The sequence below is a fragment of the Cuculus canorus genome, chromosome 1 (genome assembly GCF_017976375.1).
Source record: "Cuculus canorus isolate bCucCan1 chromosome 1, bCucCan1.pri, whole genome shotgun sequence".
Taxonomy (NCBI): domain Eukaryota; kingdom Metazoa; phylum Chordata; class Aves; order Cuculiformes; family Cuculidae; genus Cuculus; species Cuculus canorus.
In genome coordinates this window covers 91,894,183-91,912,919 of record NC_071401.1, presented here as the reverse complement: position 1 = coordinate 91,912,919, position 18,737 = coordinate 91,894,183, and the positions used below count along the sequence as shown (strand labels likewise).

Genomic DNA, 18,737 nt, shown 5'->3' with positions numbered 1-18,737 from the left:
ATCAATGAGGCATAAAAAAAGAACTTTAGAAAAGACTACAGAATGAAGAGAGAATGAAAAATTGACCACTTCTGGGATACCTCTGCCTCACACTTGGTGCTCTGCATGCGCCAAGGAGGAAGCAGAAGAATTGATGAAGATATAGGAGATATGGCACAGAAATGTGCAATGGTTTCCATAAGCTGACAGGCTAACTATAGCATCATTCTTCTGCTTGGTCACCTCTACAGAGAAGTGTTGTGAGAGTGGTCTCATCAACTCAAGAGCAGCGTGGAGATGTGAAGAGGAAAGCATTACTCATCGTGTCTCCTGTCAGACAGGAAAGGGAGCATAACGCAGACTATTGGGCTGGAGGTCTAATAGAAAAAAAAAAGGAAATACTTCTTTCACACAATGCAAAATTGAATTATGGCACTTGTTGTCACAGGATCCTGTAAAGGCCAGGACTGTAAAAGAATCCCAAAAGGCGTTAGTTAAATTTTTGGAGGCTCAACCCGTCTGCAGCTGTTAAACACAATGACCTAGATGCCAGTCAAAAATTCCTTTAACCGCAGTTTGCTCACTATTGGGCTGGTGGTACCAGCGGGATTGTGCTATACTTTCACTGTCCTTACAGCCTTTCCCTAAGCATCTGCTTCCGAAATGAGCCACCTGATTAGGTGGACCTTTGGTCTGAGCCACTATCACTGCGTAAAACATTACCTATAAGATGCATATTAAGAAACTAAAATTTTATTGCACATGATGATCAAGTTCATTCACCTCACATGAACGCCTTGCCTTTGGCAGGCACTAATATCTGATGCCTTGGTAGAAAAGCATTTCTTTCCTAAAAATCTATCTATCATGCCCCTGGCAGTTTGTACCAAAGACTGTCTCTTTCCTGATCTCCCACAGATGCTCCGCTAAATCCTTAAACCATGACAGTGGATTACCCTTATCATTGATTTAGCTGTCACCACTAAAAGTAGTTAGCAGTCATGAAATAAGCCAGCAACCATATTTGAAGCAAGGTCCTCCGGAGGCACATATTTCCTTTTATTAGTTCTTAAATTAATTCTCCTTCATTGCATGAAGCGTGCGTTATTCTCACTTTACAGGATGAGTAAAACGGAAGTACTGATCACTTTCTATCTCATGCACCATCATTTTGTATGCTCAACCGCTCTCCCTTCTGCCACTTCTCCTTTCCAGCTGACCCAGGCCAGGATTACGGGACAATGCCTTTTGCCATGCAGAAGTCCATCCCTCACTGAGGTGTGAATGCTGCTCTGGACACAGCGAGCAAGAAGGTCGTGGGTCTGATGATGAATTGTGCATCTCCTGATGGAGGGCGGGAGGAGAGGTTCAGATGAGAATCCCTTGCTACCATGGCTGGACCACACCAACAACAAAGTGCTTGGCTTGGTGTCTGCGTTCAGCTTGCTCCATGCAAAAACAGCCTGTGTTTTTCATTGCTACCGGTCTAGCATCTCCTGCCAGCTCTAAACACTTCCTTCTTTAAAAAAAACACAAGGTTTGATCACTCACTTTTCAGGGCTATGCTAAACTTGCCAGCATCTGTTCCATCTCAAAGAGGGGAAAAAACACCAATCCTGGACTAGGAAAGAAAGGAAAAATAACTAGGTACCAAGTTGTAATGCGAGAAACAGAGCCAAGAAAAACAGCATCTTGAGAGATATTAAAGACAAAAACGAATGTGGTAAACAGGAGCAGAGACAGATTTCAGAGGAAAGGCAGGAAGACAGTGACTAAAGCACCAAAAGTGAAACAGTGTACACATGGAAACTGAATCCAGAGTCCTAAGGTGTCTTTGTTCTTGTTTTTCCTACCATTACACAGAAATCATGATGCTGTCAAGATCCTTCTATACCCAAGAGTCAGTGATGTCAGTGAAAGTTGGTGGAGCTACGCTGATTTATATCCATTAAGAAGCAACTTTCTGAGATTTCCCAGAATTACTGTTTAAAATAATGCTCTAAGAACTCAGTTGAAAACAGCAGTTGAGATTATTCTTAAACCAGGTTGTACTAAAAGACAGATAAAAAATAATTAAGAAGTGCCTCCAATATTTTTAATAGTTGCAAAATTCCTGACTTTGGATGGTCACATTGAAAACATAACCCTAGAGAAACTTGTGCATGACACTTTTCTACTATTTTAGGGAATGCATAGAGTTCTATTAATCCCAGCTCAGAAAACAACTCCATTAGAAAGCAAAATAAATAAATATTATCTCTGGTTTTTTGCTGAGTGTTTTCCAGGTTAAACTAAAGGTTGCGAATATTTAGGGGTGCCTTTGCAGATTAAACCCATCCTTGCCCCTTTTTCCAACTGCACATGCAGAATGCAAAGCTTTCTGTTGTGAGCGTCCTATGTGCATGCTGTGCAGATGACAGCCCAAGGTTATGCATGTCTTTCAATAGCACAAGGGAAACACAGAGCAAATGAAGTAAACCCAGGAGAAAGACTAAGGATTTGGTTCCACAATCTAAGCAGAACTGTCAGGCGGGTCTCTCCTTCTGTGCTCCCTCCAGCATGGCCCCACAGGCCCCTTCCCCTTCCAGTCTCCCACCCCTCACCCCCATTCCCCTCCTTTTGGCTCTTCCCTCTCTAGCCCACTCTCAGTAAGCAACATCTCCACCAGGTTCCGTGCCACTGCCTCAGTTCACAGGCGGCCAGGATGGGTGCTCTTACAAGTGCTCTTGCTAGAGACGAGGTGCATCCCCACTTGCGTGGTCGCAGCAGGAACCTCAGCTTGTTCAAAGCTAGCCAAAGCATCTCCTCAGGGCACAGCAGCCACCACCCTACACACATCCCCAGGCCAGCTAAGCCTCCACCTTTCCAGTATTTTTTAAACTCTAAAACTGTATTTGAAAGGACAAAATGTATCACCCCTGCAATCTCTCCACCCCTCTCTTTGCCTCTGCTCTTTTTCCGTCACTGCCTTAATCCAACTGGGGCCTTTTTCAGACCAAGGTGACACGGATAGAGTGCTCATCTGGTAATAACTAAACCATGCTTGACCATTTTCACTCTGTAACCCTCTCTTACTGTCAGATTTTATAACCCGATTACTACAGACTTGGGTTAGATTCAGACAGATTGCCTACGAGCAAAAGGCTCAATATCCCATTATCAGATTTGTGAGCCCACCGTTCCTCTTCATTTAGTGTGTAATAGGAAGTGCCAGTAATGTCCTATGGACTTAGGCTTTAAAATGAGTCTTAACTATGCAAGTCACATGTATGTATACATCAGGAGAAAATACCCCACAAGATAACGATTTTAAAACATTTTTTATTTAAATATTAAATAAAACACATCAACTAATCATTTTAGTGTACACTTCTCATTTTAACATAAGAAATAAAATGATTGTTCAGTCATGATAAAAAATAAACTATACATCTTAATTAAACCAATCACAAAGTGTCTTTAAATACCCTATTGCATTGCAGTCTGCAGAACAGCACTGTCAGGATACCTACAAAAACCGCCAAACTTTTAAAATGACCTCTTTTTGCTCCAGCAATAATTCCAAAGAGGTTCTACAGCAATCGGAAAAGAAAAAAAATACTATCAAAGTAAAGTGCTCGTCATTGCTCAGGACAGGAAACAAAATAATCTGTGGCCTTTTGATCCATGGCATTAAACAAACATCGAAGAGGAAATTCGACATGTGCTACCCCTTACAAAACTGAAGGCAAAGTTGCTGTTTTGTGATGATCTGGCTTCTTCTTGCCCTCCTCTCCAGACATCTCCATGCAATCTCTATTCCGGGGTTTTTTTTTTGTTTACATTTTTTCATTTTTGTTTTTTTTTCCAAACCACTACAAATGAGCATGAGACTTTGGTGTTTTCTCTGCTGCAAGGCACCACTCATTAACAGAAATTCAACTCAAGCAATTTTATCTCATTTTGAAGCTTCCAGACCACATAGCAGCAGTGGCAAGTTGGAGATGCACTGATATAGACATACAGATACAACACACAGATAAAGAGGTCATTTATGGAGAGCCACAGACAGAGTCACATGACATCTTCAACTCTTCCTACTCCCACCAATTAACCTGGTCAATCTTTGGCTTTTTTCTTTTTTTTTTTTTTTTAAAAAAAAAAAAAAACAAAACAAAACAAACAAGAAAACAGGTATCTATATTATTTGCAAATGCATAATACTGCAGGTTGCATGAAGCCTAGGTAACTCGAAGGCACCCTGTGTCACACTAGGGAGATGGGTCCTCTAAGCATTTAGACAGAATGCAGCTATTTTCTGCCATTCAGATGGCAGCTTCCAGCCAAGCTGGCTCACTGTTTGCTCACCTGCTTCCAAAGTTTGAACGCCCTACCCAATTCATTTCTGTAGAAGCACAGTCTGTTCTCCCCTGTATACCTAAGCATAACTTCTACTGATACCAACAGAAGTCATGCTTTGCCTTGGGAGAGGAGCGGGGTTTATACCAGAAACACAATATAAGCGTATTACAAAATATAAAAAATAACTAGTGTTACATAGGTTTTTGCGTCCTATTTATATACATATACAGCATTAAAAACCATATGAAAAAAACACCTATCTAATCCAAAACCTCATTTTGCTAATATGCCAAAAACAAACCAACCAAAAACAAACACCCAAAGATTGTGCTGTTTTACTCACTTTTAATACAGTTTTGTTCAGAAATAGCTGTACTCTGTTAGAGTAGAATTATGTTCTAGCCTATTCCTTTTGTCTTCATCAGTACATAATTATAACCTCAATATTGCACATTTCCCCAAGAGTCAGTTCTGTTTGGACCCTGATAATGAAATGCATAAAAACATAATTAGCAGCGGAAATAACAATGTGCAGCACTAAGAAATACCCCTCAGGCAACTTTATAGGCAACCTCCAGGAGGGCTTTTTGAAAAGAAAACCCTTCCCATCACCCTACTGGTACTAATGCTTCCCTCCTCAGTGCCTCTGCAAGAATATGAAAAAACTTAGCATTTATTAAAAGTTTCCTAATGATTATTCAGACCAACAAAATATGCGTATGTGTGCACTTGTGCATATGTATATACACACGCACCACCCCTGAACAAACGTCCCTGCAAAAGACCAGACATTATGTAATTGGGATCTTGATATCAAGGGATACATTTTCAATAGATTACTTGCCTCTGTACTAATTTGAAGGGCTTTTTAAGCTTTTCCAGCTGATGTATCAAGCAAGAAGTTCACAGTTTTCATTTGAAGTATATGTATCTGGGAGGTGTGGAATGGGGGTGTTGGTTCCTTTAAACAAAATGAGGATTAAAGGAGAAAAAATAAAACAACAAATGGCAATGCTTCCATTTTTGTCCTCTGTGAGTACACAATGCTGCATGCCACTGGTTTTCTGTTTATTTTGTTTAAAAGAGGTAATAATCTTCACAAACCCATAAATGAATATTGCGAAAAAGGGAGGCTCTGGTCCCTTCTTTGAAAAGCCTCTCCCTGCTCTGTCACTACTACTGAGAGCTGCTAACCTTGTATAAGAGCAGAGCTGTATTGGTCTGACTTGAGTACAGTACCGAAAAGTTCTTCCCCAACCACACCCCTCCCTGTCCCCACAAATGCCCCACCCACCTTCCCCATCATTATTTTTCCTTTAAAAAATTCAGTTTCTATTCATATTTGTTCAGTGCAAGAATAGTAGAAGCAAAAAGACATACATATTGCTTGTTTCAGTTCTATACAGTTGCTAGCTTTCTGAGCCAGACAGCCTCTTCACATACTTCAAAATTTATTGCTTCTGAGAGTCACTTGTCCACACGACACCAGCCAGCCATGGACTCACACATGCCATGGAACAGTGGTGAAAGTTCTTCGCAACGAAAGCAGCATGAGCTGTAGCAGCCGGGGCTTTCATTTGACCAGGACAAACTTCCCTAGCTGGTTGGAAGTCAGGTCCTCCATCTCACAATCCCCGTGCTGCAGAGTGACAACGTCATAGGTTGGAGACTGCGCAGAGAAACTCTGTTGCTGAGAGAAGGTGGTGCCAACTGGAGAAACATTGCTGCTGATGTACAGGTGTGTGTCTAATAGGTGAGCAGCTGAGGATACCGGTGACACGCTGACACCAAAGAAATGAGGTTGGAGCAGTTGGCTGTTGCCAGCAAAGGCCAACTCAAACGAGTTCTCTCTTTGTAGCTCTGACAACAGAAGTGAATTGGATGCTTTGCAGGTACCTAGGCTATCAGAGGAAGGGACACCATTTGTTGCAGAAGCCTGAGAAGACTGGGGACAAGCTGTCTGGAGTAGCTGGTGATGCTGGAGCTGGAGCATTCTGAACAAAATCCAAGGGTGGAAAAAGTTAATTTGAACTGCTAGAATAGTTGAATGTTTTTCTTCCCCTTTTCTTGCTCTAATCCTGACCATAACTTTCCCCTTTATTTCCTTCTCTCTATCAAACCTCTCCTTATCCAGCCAGTACAATTAAAGCAGGCCTACCATGCCAAGTCAACGTGTTTTCACTTGGCTTTTCCTCGTGTTGGAAAGGGCAACTATCACCAGAAAGTTATCTAGTCATCATTTGGCCTGCTAATAATAGATGTTCTAGAGACGTATGCAGATAAACCGGAAACTGAATTTTCCATCTTGCTTCTATGGGAATGAAGAGGTGCCACCACATATGACATTTGAGGTCACTGGAATTGTGCCTCCTTTGTGGGCTGTAACTCTTCCAAATTACAAGGTCTCACTTCCTTGCCATGGGAAAATTACAGGAGGAGGCAGAGGAGGAAAGGAATCATTCCCAAAACTAACAAAGAAAAACACAGCTTGCAATGGGCAGAAGTAATGTTTTCCCCCACAGTACTAAATTACTTCTCAATTCAGCAACCTCCAAATATTTGGACATCGAGATTTTTAAGTGGAACTGCACGTCCTGTGTTATGTTTGCCAGTGCAGGAGGCCACAAAAGGAAGCCAAGCAGTTTATCTGCTGCCACACAGCAAAGATAGAGGCTAGGAATCCCCAGTGCCAAAACTCCACAACCTCTTTCGCGGTGGTTACTCCTCCTTGTTTGCCCCTCACCAAGCTTAACCCAATGAAAACAACAAAACTCCTCCCAGTCAACTTCTCACCTCTGCTGCTGTAGCACCTCCTCCAGGAGGCTTCTTCCCTCTCTGCTGCTCCCACTGCTGCTGTACATGCAGCTGTTCGGCTGCGAGTGTTGGAAAGGGCTCATGCCACTCCTTGCTGCCCGAGATGAGGAGGACTGACACACCTGCCGAGCAAAGCCTTTGATTTTATTCAAGCCAAGAAACCCTTTGGTTCGAGCGTTCTTCCGCAGCTGCTGCCTAAAAGCCTTCAAGCCTGTGAGACACGAGGGAAAGAAATGCACTTTAGTCCTCCTTAGCATTTGCCTAGGAGCCTACTTTACAGATAAGCTTTTCTGGGCAGATGCCTTCATTTGCGTGAGAACTGCACTAAAAGGGACCATGACTCTTTGGCTCACGTTCACGCCTCTGCCTGATCATCAGAGCAAAATTTATGTAACAGAACAGGCTCTGAGAGAGCTGTACCCCTGCGCACAGCAAAGGAGAAACCTGATAGAAATCATGATGTTGTGCTCTCCATATTTTAGGAGGAAGGCAGAGCCTGCCATCCCACTCGTGGCAGCAGAAATACCGTTATGGGCAGGCTGAATCAGTACCTGAGAACCTTTCAGCTAGGCACCTTCCTCAGAGCTTCCAATCCTCCCTCAAGGACTGTGAATACAAGAGGTGAAACACCCAGGTGGCTGGCCTCAGTGTAACACTAACATGAGCAAGGAAGTACCCCTGCATGCTACCCTTCTCTACTGGCAGTTGGAAGGGTGCAATCCCTCAGCAATAAAGCAAGGGAGACATTACCTTGAGTTAATGAGGTATCAGATGCTCGCCTTCCTTCTTGGAAGCTGACAGGCAGGAGAGAAGCACCTCCCATGCAGCCCTGGGCTTGTAACACTGGAGCGTCAGACTGGGAAGCTAGGAAGGGCGACGTCATCCTAGCTGTGGCTGGGCTCCCCATCATTACTTGACTTGCCAAACAGCTGCTCAGGGCTGCTGAGCTGTCATTTGAAGATGAAGTAAGGCAGCTGTCTGAACTAGTTCCCTCTGTGGGACTTGCAGAAGAGGAAATGACTATACCTATGGAGGGGAAGGAAGGAGAGAAAGAGCATTCCTAAGATGAGTACAGGAAGGAACAAACATGACATCAGAGCCTTCTGCTCACCTAGACTGGCACTAATAAGCAGCTGCAAGCTCAAAAGGTGTCCAGCAAATCCTGTTGTCACAGGGCTTGACTCCAGCAGGGGGTCATCAATGCATAACCTAAGTCTGGGCTCTGGTCCAGCCAGCAGGGCTCTGCCAGCAACTCCAGCACCACTAGGCTATGCTGGGTCAGTCTTACAGCATTTCTTTAACGTAAGAGTTCTGACAGGAGATTACTGTTTTGTAAACAGTTCTGCTCATTTCTTTCATTCACAGAGTCTGGATGTGTACCAAATACAGTTAGTGATGACCTTATTTTAAATTCAGGTGTCCCATCGTCCCTCAGTACAATAGCAGAAGCAAGCAGAGAAGGGCTATGTCCTGCTTGTAAGAATGCTCCCCTCCTAAAGTCATCTAGATGAAATACAACAATGCACTCTCTCTTCCTTAAGGGCCATGCTAATTCATGGGAAGAGAGACCTGGGGAAGGCAGACCACAGACCTCTTTCCTGGGCTTTCCTCTCCCAGTCAAGGTAAAATCAGCACATATTCCCCAAGCATTTGTCTGCTATGGCACTCTCTCTGTCCTCTTCCTCTAACCACAGTATGGGTCTCTCCCAGACTTACATGGAGGGGCATTCTGATAGAAATGAGTAGTCACTTCAGCCAGTGTGTGCCTCCTGCTGGTGTTGCTAGGGATGCGGATGGGGTCATATGCCTTAATTTCATCTTCCAACTCTTTCTCTTGCCTTACTTCTTCATTAATGGTGGTCTCCAGCAGGCTGTTGGGGGAGATGGAGCGGTTCCGGAAGAGCCCGTTGAAGTTGGGATCCACGGGAAAGAACACAGGCTACAAAAGATCACAATCAGATCACAAACTGAAGGGTATTTTGCTTATTTGCACACTACTTTTAAAATTTGTGCAAAACTTTTAATATTTTTCACAGCCCTGTGGCACGTCTTCTGTAGGCGTATTGTTTGAGAGGCTACTCTGACACCATGCCCTAAACCCAAACAGAAGACTGAGGGAAGAAAAAGAAAGTCACAACCCCTGATGCTTTGGATAGGCAGAACAATGGGAAAAAAAAAAAAAGTAGCAAACAGTTTAGCTGAGAACACCGACCTGTAATGGATTGCTCATGTCACAGTCCATTTCTGCCTGCAAGGATGGCTGAATCAGGCTCTGGGGTTGCTGGTAAAGCAGAGATGATCGCAGGGTTTCACTAGTGAGATTGTCCTGAGGCATCTGGAGAGACACAGAGAAGCACAGAAGCTGTCACATCCCCACAGTTCCACATGATTTTTCAGATATTGGAGGCTTAAAGAATTTCAGTGTCACCTTTTGTGAAAGCTTTCTCCACATACTTTCTATCAAAATTGACAAAGTTAGTGTTCCCACACCAACACAAACACCAAACTCCTTCTCCCAAGTCACGCAGTTTTACTGGAAGTAAAATTTGAAGAGGCACCCAGAGCACACTTTAAAGGGGGTGGGGGTGAGGAAAAGAAACAGAATGTCAGAAAAACATACAAACTGATTCATGGAGTAGTTCTGAGGATCCTACAGGGTATGTAGCAAAAAAGCGTAACTGATACATTCCTAAGAGGGCAAATTTCCATGAGAAGCCTAATTTTCAGTCTCATTATTGACCTGCACTGGAGGCTGACTATTCTTTGGACTATGACCCAGAGTCATTAATCAGGAAATGGGTCATTTAGTATTCGATCAGCCTCCTGCTGAAGAAGAGTAGGCTGTGTCCTATCAGAAGGCACCGATATCAGAACTGTTTTTCAGAAGCCTAAGAGTTACCATCTTGTACTTTCTCACATTAAGAGACAGGAAAAAAAGAGCCAACAGACACAGCTTCCTAGTAAATAATGCCCTTCTTTACCTCAACATTGCTGATCTCGGAGCTCCTCGGCCTTTGCTGACGGCCAGTTGCTGGACGACTCGATAGCTGGCTGCTTCGATACTCCTTGAGGCGTTCCAAGAGCAGGTAATAAATAGCAGCAAAATGGTTGTAGCTGCTGTTTTGAAGAGACTAGAAGACATTGAAAGGACCCTTGAGTTATAGGTAACTCAGGATATAAGCAGCCTAAACTCAACACTAAGGCCTCATAATAGCATACTCAAAATAAGTAAAAATCCAGAAGAGCGGTGAAGATTTTACTGAACTGCAATACTGGATCAAGGCTAGTCACTGAACAACATATACGTGACTGCACCACTGGCATTCTGGGAGTAACTGAAGATGTATCGAAGGGGCAAGCACTTCTCACCTCAACAGTTCTCTGCCTGTCGATGCCAAGTGTTTGCATGATCCCAAGGACCTGTTCATTGTAGTCACCCAGGTTGGAGTTGTAGTTTTGCATGGAGAAGGACAAAGACTGCTGCTGTTGAAGAGATGGGTCAGCTTGCATCCACTTGTGCTGCTTTATTTGGGAAATAGTTATTCGCTTGGTTGGGTCTACAACCAACATCCGTCGGATTAGTGTTTCACAGTCTGGAAGACAAAGACAAACTCATGAGCAAGGGGTAAAAAAAACAGCCCAGCCCCAGGTCACTGCTAAGAAACTTTCCCAAGCAACAGTGTATGATGTCTATGAAAACAGGAATTAGAGGTTTCTGAGCAGCTTTTGCCTGATCTGACTACCATTCAAAACAGCACAAGAGATGTCCACATACATTTCACAAAAGTAACATGTCACTACAGGAAATTAAGCTGTACTGAATACTGGCAGGTTTCAGGTGGCCTTGCACCTTGTAGAAGAGCTAGTTTTGACTGGATGTAGGTTTAATGATGCTACATCCACTTAAAATAGGTCAGAATTCAGTAAAGAATTCCATCGCATACAGCTTTCTGGTCCATATACACTGTTCATTTGTTTATAACCAGGGAATCAAAGCAGTACATAGCTATAACTGATAAAGGTCAAGCTTCAAAAAATACTCTTCACTTAAAAAGAGAGGCACATTCACTTGTTTTCGAATCCAAATCAGAGAGAGGTGATAATAATCTTCAGAACCTTTTCTCACCAGCCTGCTGGAGTGCTCAAGAAACAGTTCTAAGCCCCACTTCTTCTGCTCTCCTTGACAGCAGAGCCACACTGGAATACACCCTTTCTGCACAGTTAAAATATCTTTGTAGAACTACACCCATTTAAGCATTGCAGGCTAGTCTCATTAAAATCTTGTGTTCTCTCTTTTGTGAGTGATTATTTCTCCAGCTAGGAGGTCAAGCATTTTTGTAATCCACAGAAATACTCTAAGAAAGGAAACAATAGACTTTTAGATGTACCATCAAGCAGATCCCAAAAAAGAAAATGTGTGCAACCAGTCCCTCAAGTGTAAGTGCTACCCTACATAAATTACTGGATATATAAAGACAAAGTAATTGCCAGCTGCGAAACCAGTCTTATCTGTCGTTGCTCCAAGAAGGAACAGGACAGCTATTACTTTAGCTGTATTCCCCTTTCTAACATTAAGAATCGGAGAAAAGCACCTTCGGACATGAAGTAAGGGATCCGGAACCGTCCCTCCAGCACTCTTTGCCTCAAAGTTGGTAAATTGGGTCCATCGAAAGGCAGAGAACCACAGACAAGGACATACAGCACCACACCAAGGCTCTGTCAATAGAAAACGGCAGAGCATGGAGTAACTCCAGTAGAAGCGATGATTTTGAAAGCCCACAGACCGTCAACAAAGTGTGAAGTGTGATTTCTAAGGAATGTCAAACTCACCCATATATCAAGGTGGGGTCCTTCATACTCTTTGCCTTCAAAAACTTCTGGTGCTGCATAGGGTGGGCTTCCACACCAAGTGGAGAGGGGCTCTCCTGACTTGTAGAAGTTTCCAAAGCCAAAGTCTGGAATGAAGGTAAAAGTCTGAGTATCTTCACACAATCACATGCTAATATTTTAAATGTAGCAGAAAACAGACAGAAGGCAGCAGATGTATTGGGTTTTTTTTCTCTCTTTGCCCATTCATTTAAGTTATTCTCTTTCATCTACAGTGTATGTTCAGAGAAAACTTCTGTTATCTTTTCAGTTACCATAAAAACATTTATCAGATCATCCTAGGGAGACTGAATTTGACTACATGCCTGATGCTGTTTATCGAGTAACAGTGTATTTCTTATTACCTGCTAACTTGATATTCATATTAGCATCTAACAGAAGGTTCTCTGTTTTGAGATCCCTGTGCACTATGTGGTGGCTGTGACAATATTCCACTGCTGAAAGAATTTGCCAGAACTTCTTCCGTGCTTCGCTTTCACTTAAGTGCCCATTGGAGGTCAGATGATCTACAAGACAAAATAAAAGAGGCATAGGATTTAGAAGCACCTGGAGGAAATTTTTCACAAACCTGCAAGTGCTGCACTCACTGTTTGACAACTGATAATGCCAGCCCTGGATTTTTAATCAGAATATATCTATTACTCTGTAATGACAACAATAAAGCCATGGTTTCTAAATCTAAGCTCCAGCAGCACGGACTTACCAAACATTTCTCCATTCTTTGCAAACTCAGTAACAATGTAAAGCATATCCTTTGTTTCCATAACCTGTGAGGACACGAGAGGACATGCTTAGGAAAAAATGCAGACTTGGGTAGTTTCATTCATTTTTATAAGTATATTCTCAAACATATCAGTTCAATTATTTATTTGCCACAGAAGCAAGCAGTGAAGGCATCTAATTTGGCACAATGTTCTTTCAAAGCAAACTGGTAATGAAAAAGATAACAGATCAATGCTTATGCACTTACAATATACAACGGCTTCCACACCATTGTTCTTTTCACCATAACCATACAACCTGATCTCCATAACTGATCAGCATTTCAATAATTTCATATGTTTCCCTGAACTCCTCTTTCCTTAAAATATTCAGATACAGTTTCACAATTCATTAGAGATGTTTCAAACATATAAAGACACTTAAAACTTCACATAAAGTCATCTTTGTTTCAAGGCTAGCAGGTACTCAGATCAGGAGATATTTGCAACTTGGACAAATCAAGAAGTGGTATCAAATACCCTACTCCCATTTGGCGTTGGCTGGGGACATGACAAGCCTCCAGCACAAGTGACAATAGGTTGCTGTTTGTGTAACAGCAGTGCCTGATGCACATCAACAACTATCAATATATCGCCCAGTGTTCACGAATCAAGCTAGTATCAGCTTCCTTTGATACTTATTAATTTTTCGCTTTGGAGATAAAAAACAGAAGGACTAAAAACTAAACTCATTTACTATGGCACATCTTTCAAATGCTGCATTTCAGATTTTAAAATACAACATTTCCCTGGAATTGGACTCTCAAGGAGAAAATAGTTTGTTTTGGAAGCAAAAGGCCCACATGAAGTTAACAATCAAAAATGCACCAGTACTACTTCAAAGGCTATAATTTCCAGGCTCCTAACATGTAACCTTTTTCCAAATACTCTTGTCTTCCCCTCACTACAAGTACACACAGACACAAAATGAAAATAAACAAACAGGGAGCAAAGGAAGAGAGGTACCCAGTTTAAAAAACTGAAGGAAAGTGTTCTGGGAAAGTTGCCAGCTGGATGAAATTAAGAGGCCCGTGCTGAAACTAAAACAATGATGAAATAGTACAAGAACACACACCCTACATTGGTATGTCATCCAATTCCATCCCTGCTTCTCAGTCTCCACCAAACAGGTAAAGCATCAGTTACAACAACAAAGAAAAGAAAACTTCACTGAAGAGAAATTATGGTCCACCACCAACGTCATTTGCTCCATCAAGTGAAGTGGTTCAACTAGATGGAATTTAACCTGCTTTTCTAAAAGCTTCGAAATAGCATTTTCACCCACACCATTCCACTGAAATGAAATCAACCGAACTGTTTGAATGTTTCTGTCTCTCCTATACCGCCCTATGGGTAACAATGACGTCAGATGTTAACACAGTAATTTTTGTTATGATGGTTAATACTATAAGTATCAAGCACTTCACGTGTGTCAAGGTCTTTAAAAATAATGCCTTCCCTAAGCACCCGCCTTACTGGCTCTTCAGCCTTATGTCTTAATTAAAATATTTTTTCTTTTTTTATAAGCTTACAACGGTAAGATTGCAGCTGATAATACTATTTACTACTGCACACAGACTTTCAGATGGGCTGCTTCATCCATCTAATACTCTCTTCTCCCACTGCCCTTCTAGACAGGTCCAGACGGACTGCAATACCTCATCGTCTTCTTAAATCCACATGGCACTATTTAACATGATTAATAGAAACTTACACCAAATATTAATTACATCAAATATTTTGAATTTGCAAAGTAGTTAATTACATCAAATATTGTGAATTTGCAAAGCAGTTGATGTTTACTAGACAGCTGTGATCCTGTTTTCTGCACAACACACTAATTCGTTCTTACCATTAAAAGTATACATCAGTACAGAAATTGAACAAATCCAAACAAAAATTCATATTGCAAAACTCTACAAAGGGAGAGATATTTAAAATCCACTTTCAAAACTACATAAATTGGAATAGATTAACCAAAGAGGTAATTTTTTTACACAATCTAAGATTCCAACATTCACAGGCTTTTTCTTTTCTACCTAGATTAGAATTCTCATTCTTAGATTGGACTTCCACTTTGATTTGGTTTGATTACCGTTGATTTTAAATCCCTTTCACTTATGGCAAACTCAACTTTTGTGCTTTCTTCTCTGCTATCCTACATGAGTTTAAGTTTTCCCCTTATCAAAAGCACCTAAGAAGCTCCAGTCCTCTAAAGTGGAAAAGCAGAGGAGTTAGGAAAGGCGAGTTAATCATAGAAGTTGAGATACTCATTTCTTGATCTGAAACAAATTTCAGCTTTAAAAGTAAAGCTTTCACATCTAAAAAATAGTTTCTTTTAAGTGTTTTTCAAAAGGTATTTCAATACGTATTCTCTCTGCAAATACTTGATGTAAAATCTCGTACAAGAGAAGAGCACAAGCATATCTCATCTGTGTGCAGCACTTGAAAAGCTGCCCTCTTACCTGATATAGCTTGATAATGTGGGGATGATTTAAAAGCTTCATTATCTGAACTTCTCTATAAATCTTCTCAAGATTGCTTGGGTCTAACCTTGTTTTGTCGATTATTTTTATTGCAACCTGCAGATTTAAAACATAATACAATAAAACAACCCCATACTTAACAAAATAGGTACTCTTACTGCTAAGGTCTCTTGAAAAAAAAAAAAAAGGAAAAAAGACGACACTCCCCCTCCACATACACACAAACTTACAAAATCCAAGTAAAGTAGCTTTTAAAGTACAGACCTGACAAAGCTGATTCTGTTTCTCTGAACTGCATGGAATTCACAACACAGAACATTTTCATTTTTCTTTTCTACGTCAAAGGATTACATATAAGGTAGTGAACAGAAATTAGCACTGGAATTAGGCAGTGCAGAAATTAGCACTGCACAGGATTCAGTAAATCTTTTAATCCATCCCATGCCAGTGAAAAACAAATTCCTGTAACAGAGTATTTTCTATCATAGCAACCAGCATGATTTTGCGATGCATTAGAAATATAAATACAGTTGCATGCTCATTAATAAATTATTTCTGCAAGTAACACTGCAAGCTCTTTGTTCTTGAGGCAAAAATACCGAATGAAAAAATAAACACATCAAAAGTCTTCAAAAGATCCGGAATTTGTTGGACTCTCTGGCAAACTTAGCTGGACTAACTCAACGAAGCTACCGTAACACTCAGAAACGCAATATTTTTTTCCATATCCTTGCCAGGTTTTCATTTTACATGAACTCTCTTGAACAAGCTCCTACAAACAGCAACTATCGTTGTGTTCATCCCACAATGCCTGCCAAGGCAGCCCTTGCTCAGTTTTCATTTCACACTCTTTCAAGCACACCCAGCGAAATTGAAGTTCCCACAGCCACCGCAACTGCCACCGTGCACCCAAAAGGGCAAGCTGAGCACACCAGGCAAACTTGAAGGTCCTGCAGCATCTACTGATGTGCACCCAGCAAGGCAGGCTGAGCACACCAGGAGAACATAAAGCTCCCACAGGCACAGCAGCTACCAGTGTGCTGGGACTCAACGAGGCAGGCTGAGCCCACTGGACTTCACAGCGCTCGCTGCTGCTCTCTTCATACCCACTGCCCACTCATCCTGTTATGCCTGCCCAGGCAGCCCTTGCTTGGCTTTCATTTTACATAACTCTCCCGAGCACACCAGGAGAATTAGAAGCTCCCACAGCCGCAGCAACTACTGATATGCACCCAGCAGGGCAGGCTAAGCACACTGGGAGAACTTGAATCTCCCAAAGCCACAGCAACTATTGAGGTACACCCAGTGAGGCAGGCTAAGCACACCAGGAGAGCTCAAAGCTTCTAAACCCATGGCAGCTACTGGTTTGCACCCAACAAGGCAGGCTGAGAACACCGGGAAAACGTGAAGTTCTCACACTCACAGCAACTATTGATGTGCACCCAACAGGGCAGGCTGAACACACCGGGAGAACTCAAAGCTCCCAAAGCCCTAGCAACTATCGATGTGCACCCAACAGGGCAGGTTGAACACACCGGGTGAACTCAAAGCTCCCACAGCCACAGCAGCTACCAATGTGAACCCAACAGAGCAGGCTGAGCACACTGGGAAAACTCAAAGCTACCAAAGCCACGGCAGCTACCGGTTTGCACCCAACCAGGCAGACTGAGCAGACCAGGAAAACGTGAAGCTCCCGCAGACACATGAACCACCGACGTGCACCCAACGAGGCAGGCTGAGTCCGACGGAGGTCGCATTGCTCGCTGCCGCTCTCTCCATCCCCGCCGTCCATTCATCCCGACTCCGGCTCCTCGCCCCTCCGTGTCCCCCCGCCAGCCCCAGCCGCCGGTACCCACCTGCGTTTTGGTCACTCTGTGCCTGGCCAGTTTGACCACGGCGAAGTTGCCTTTCCCCAGGGTCCTCTCGATGTCGTAGAAGCCGACCCGCAGCGGCCGCTGCTGCCCCTGCCCGGGCGCCGCGGAGCACTCCGACATGATCACCATGGCTCGGGGCGGGCGGCGGGCGACCCCACGCCGCGGTCACGACGGGAGCATCCGCGCTGCGCCGGCCGTTCGCACCTGCAACGGGGACGGCGACGGGGGACACCGTGAGCTGGCCGTGTCCCCTCCCGTGACCCCGTTCCTGCCCGCTCCCCAGCCTTCGCACCTGCACGGGGACCGCGGGCACCGCCAGACCACGGACCCTCCCATACACAGGGACGGGGGACGCCGTCAGCTCACGGTGTCCCCTCCTCTGTCCCCTTCCCTGCCCGCTTCGCAGCGTTCGCAGCTGCACGGGCACGGCGACAGGAGACACCGTGAGAGCTGGTGGTGTCCCCTCCTCTGTCCCCTTCCCTACTCGGTCCCCAGCCTTCGCAGCTGCCCGGGAACGGCGACGTGGGTGACGGGTTCCCTCCTCTGTCCCCTTCCCTAGCCAGTCCCCAGCCTTCGCAGCTGCCCGGGGACAGCGACGGGGGTGACAGTGTCTCCTCCTCTGTCCCCTTCCCTGCCCGGTTCGCAGCTGCCCGGGGACGGCTACAGGGCACACCGTGAGCTGGCAGCGTCCCCTCCTCTGTCGCCTTCCCTAGCCGGTCCCCAGCATTTGCACCTGCATGAGGACGGGGGACATCGGGAGCCGGTGGTGTCCCGTCCTCCATCGCCTTCCCTGCCCGGTTCGCAGCTGCACGGGCACGGCGACTGGGGACAGTCCCGGTGCCTCCTCCTCTGTCCCCGTTCCTGCCCGCTCCCCAGCGCTCGCACGTGCGTGGGAACCGGGGGGGACGGCATCCCCTCCTCCGTCCCCTTCCCTATCCGCTCCCCAGCATTCGCAGGGGACACTTCGCAGGGACAACGAAGGCGGGCACCGGCAGCTCACGATATCCCCCTTCCCTACCCGCTTCCCAGCCTTCGCAGCTGCCCGGGGTACGCCGCCAGCCCGCACCCTCCCTGTGCCCCGCTCCCCGCACGCGCCGCCCGGCGCTACCTGGCGGGCGCTCCCCGCGGCGGCTGCTGCTGCTGCCGGTGCCGTGGCGGGACCGATGGGTGCGTGCGCGCGAGGCTGGGCGCGAGCGTCCGCCTCTGCGTGTGCGTGTGTCTGTGTGTGCGCGAGCGCCTCTCTCTCTCTCTCTCTCTCCCCTTCTCTCCCTCCCTCCCCGTGCGCGCGCGCCTGTGCGTGCGTGTGCGAGCGCCGCGGGGCAGGCGGGAGCGCAGCACGCGGGATGCCCCAGCCCTGCCCCTCCCCCCTCCACACGATCATCAACGCCGCTCACACCGCCCCCCCCCCCGCTCCACGCACACCCCGCCTTCCCTCCCTCCCTCCTTTCCCCCCGCCCACCGCCGAAAGCCGAGCCGGGCCCCATTGACGTCACTTTGACGCCAGAGGGGACGCGCGCCCGGGCGCGAGGACTCGGGGAGAGCGAGGGGCACCGGGGCCGTTGCCAGGGAACCGGGCGCCGGCGCTGACGCGCGCG

The 18,737-nt window shown here is 45.0% G+C and overlaps 1 protein-coding gene across 1 annotated transcript; it reads right to left on the bottom strand.

Moving 5' to 3' along the window:
* Nucleotides 1-3,282: 3,282 nt before the first annotated feature.
* SIK1 (salt inducible kinase 1) lies at nucleotides 3,283-18,418 on the bottom strand. Its single transcript, XM_054077019.1, has 14 exons — nucleotides 18,251-18,418; nucleotides 17,125-17,346; nucleotides 15,248-15,364; nucleotides 12,725-12,788; nucleotides 12,366-12,527; nucleotides 11,965-12,089; nucleotides 11,727-11,850; nucleotides 10,504-10,727; nucleotides 10,116-10,265; nucleotides 9,347-9,469; nucleotides 8,851-9,073; nucleotides 7,885-8,160; nucleotides 7,114-7,345; nucleotides 3,283-6,314 (listed from the first exon to the last, which is right to left on the bottom strand). Exons 2-14 carry the CDS (start codon nucleotides 17,269-17,271, stop codon nucleotides 5,894-5,896), a joined length of 2,388 nt encoding a protein of 795 aa, XP_053932994.1. The 5' UTR covers nucleotides 17,272-17,346; nucleotides 18,251-18,418; the 3' UTR covers nucleotides 3,283-5,893.
* Nucleotides 18,419-18,737: the final 319 nt, after the last annotated feature.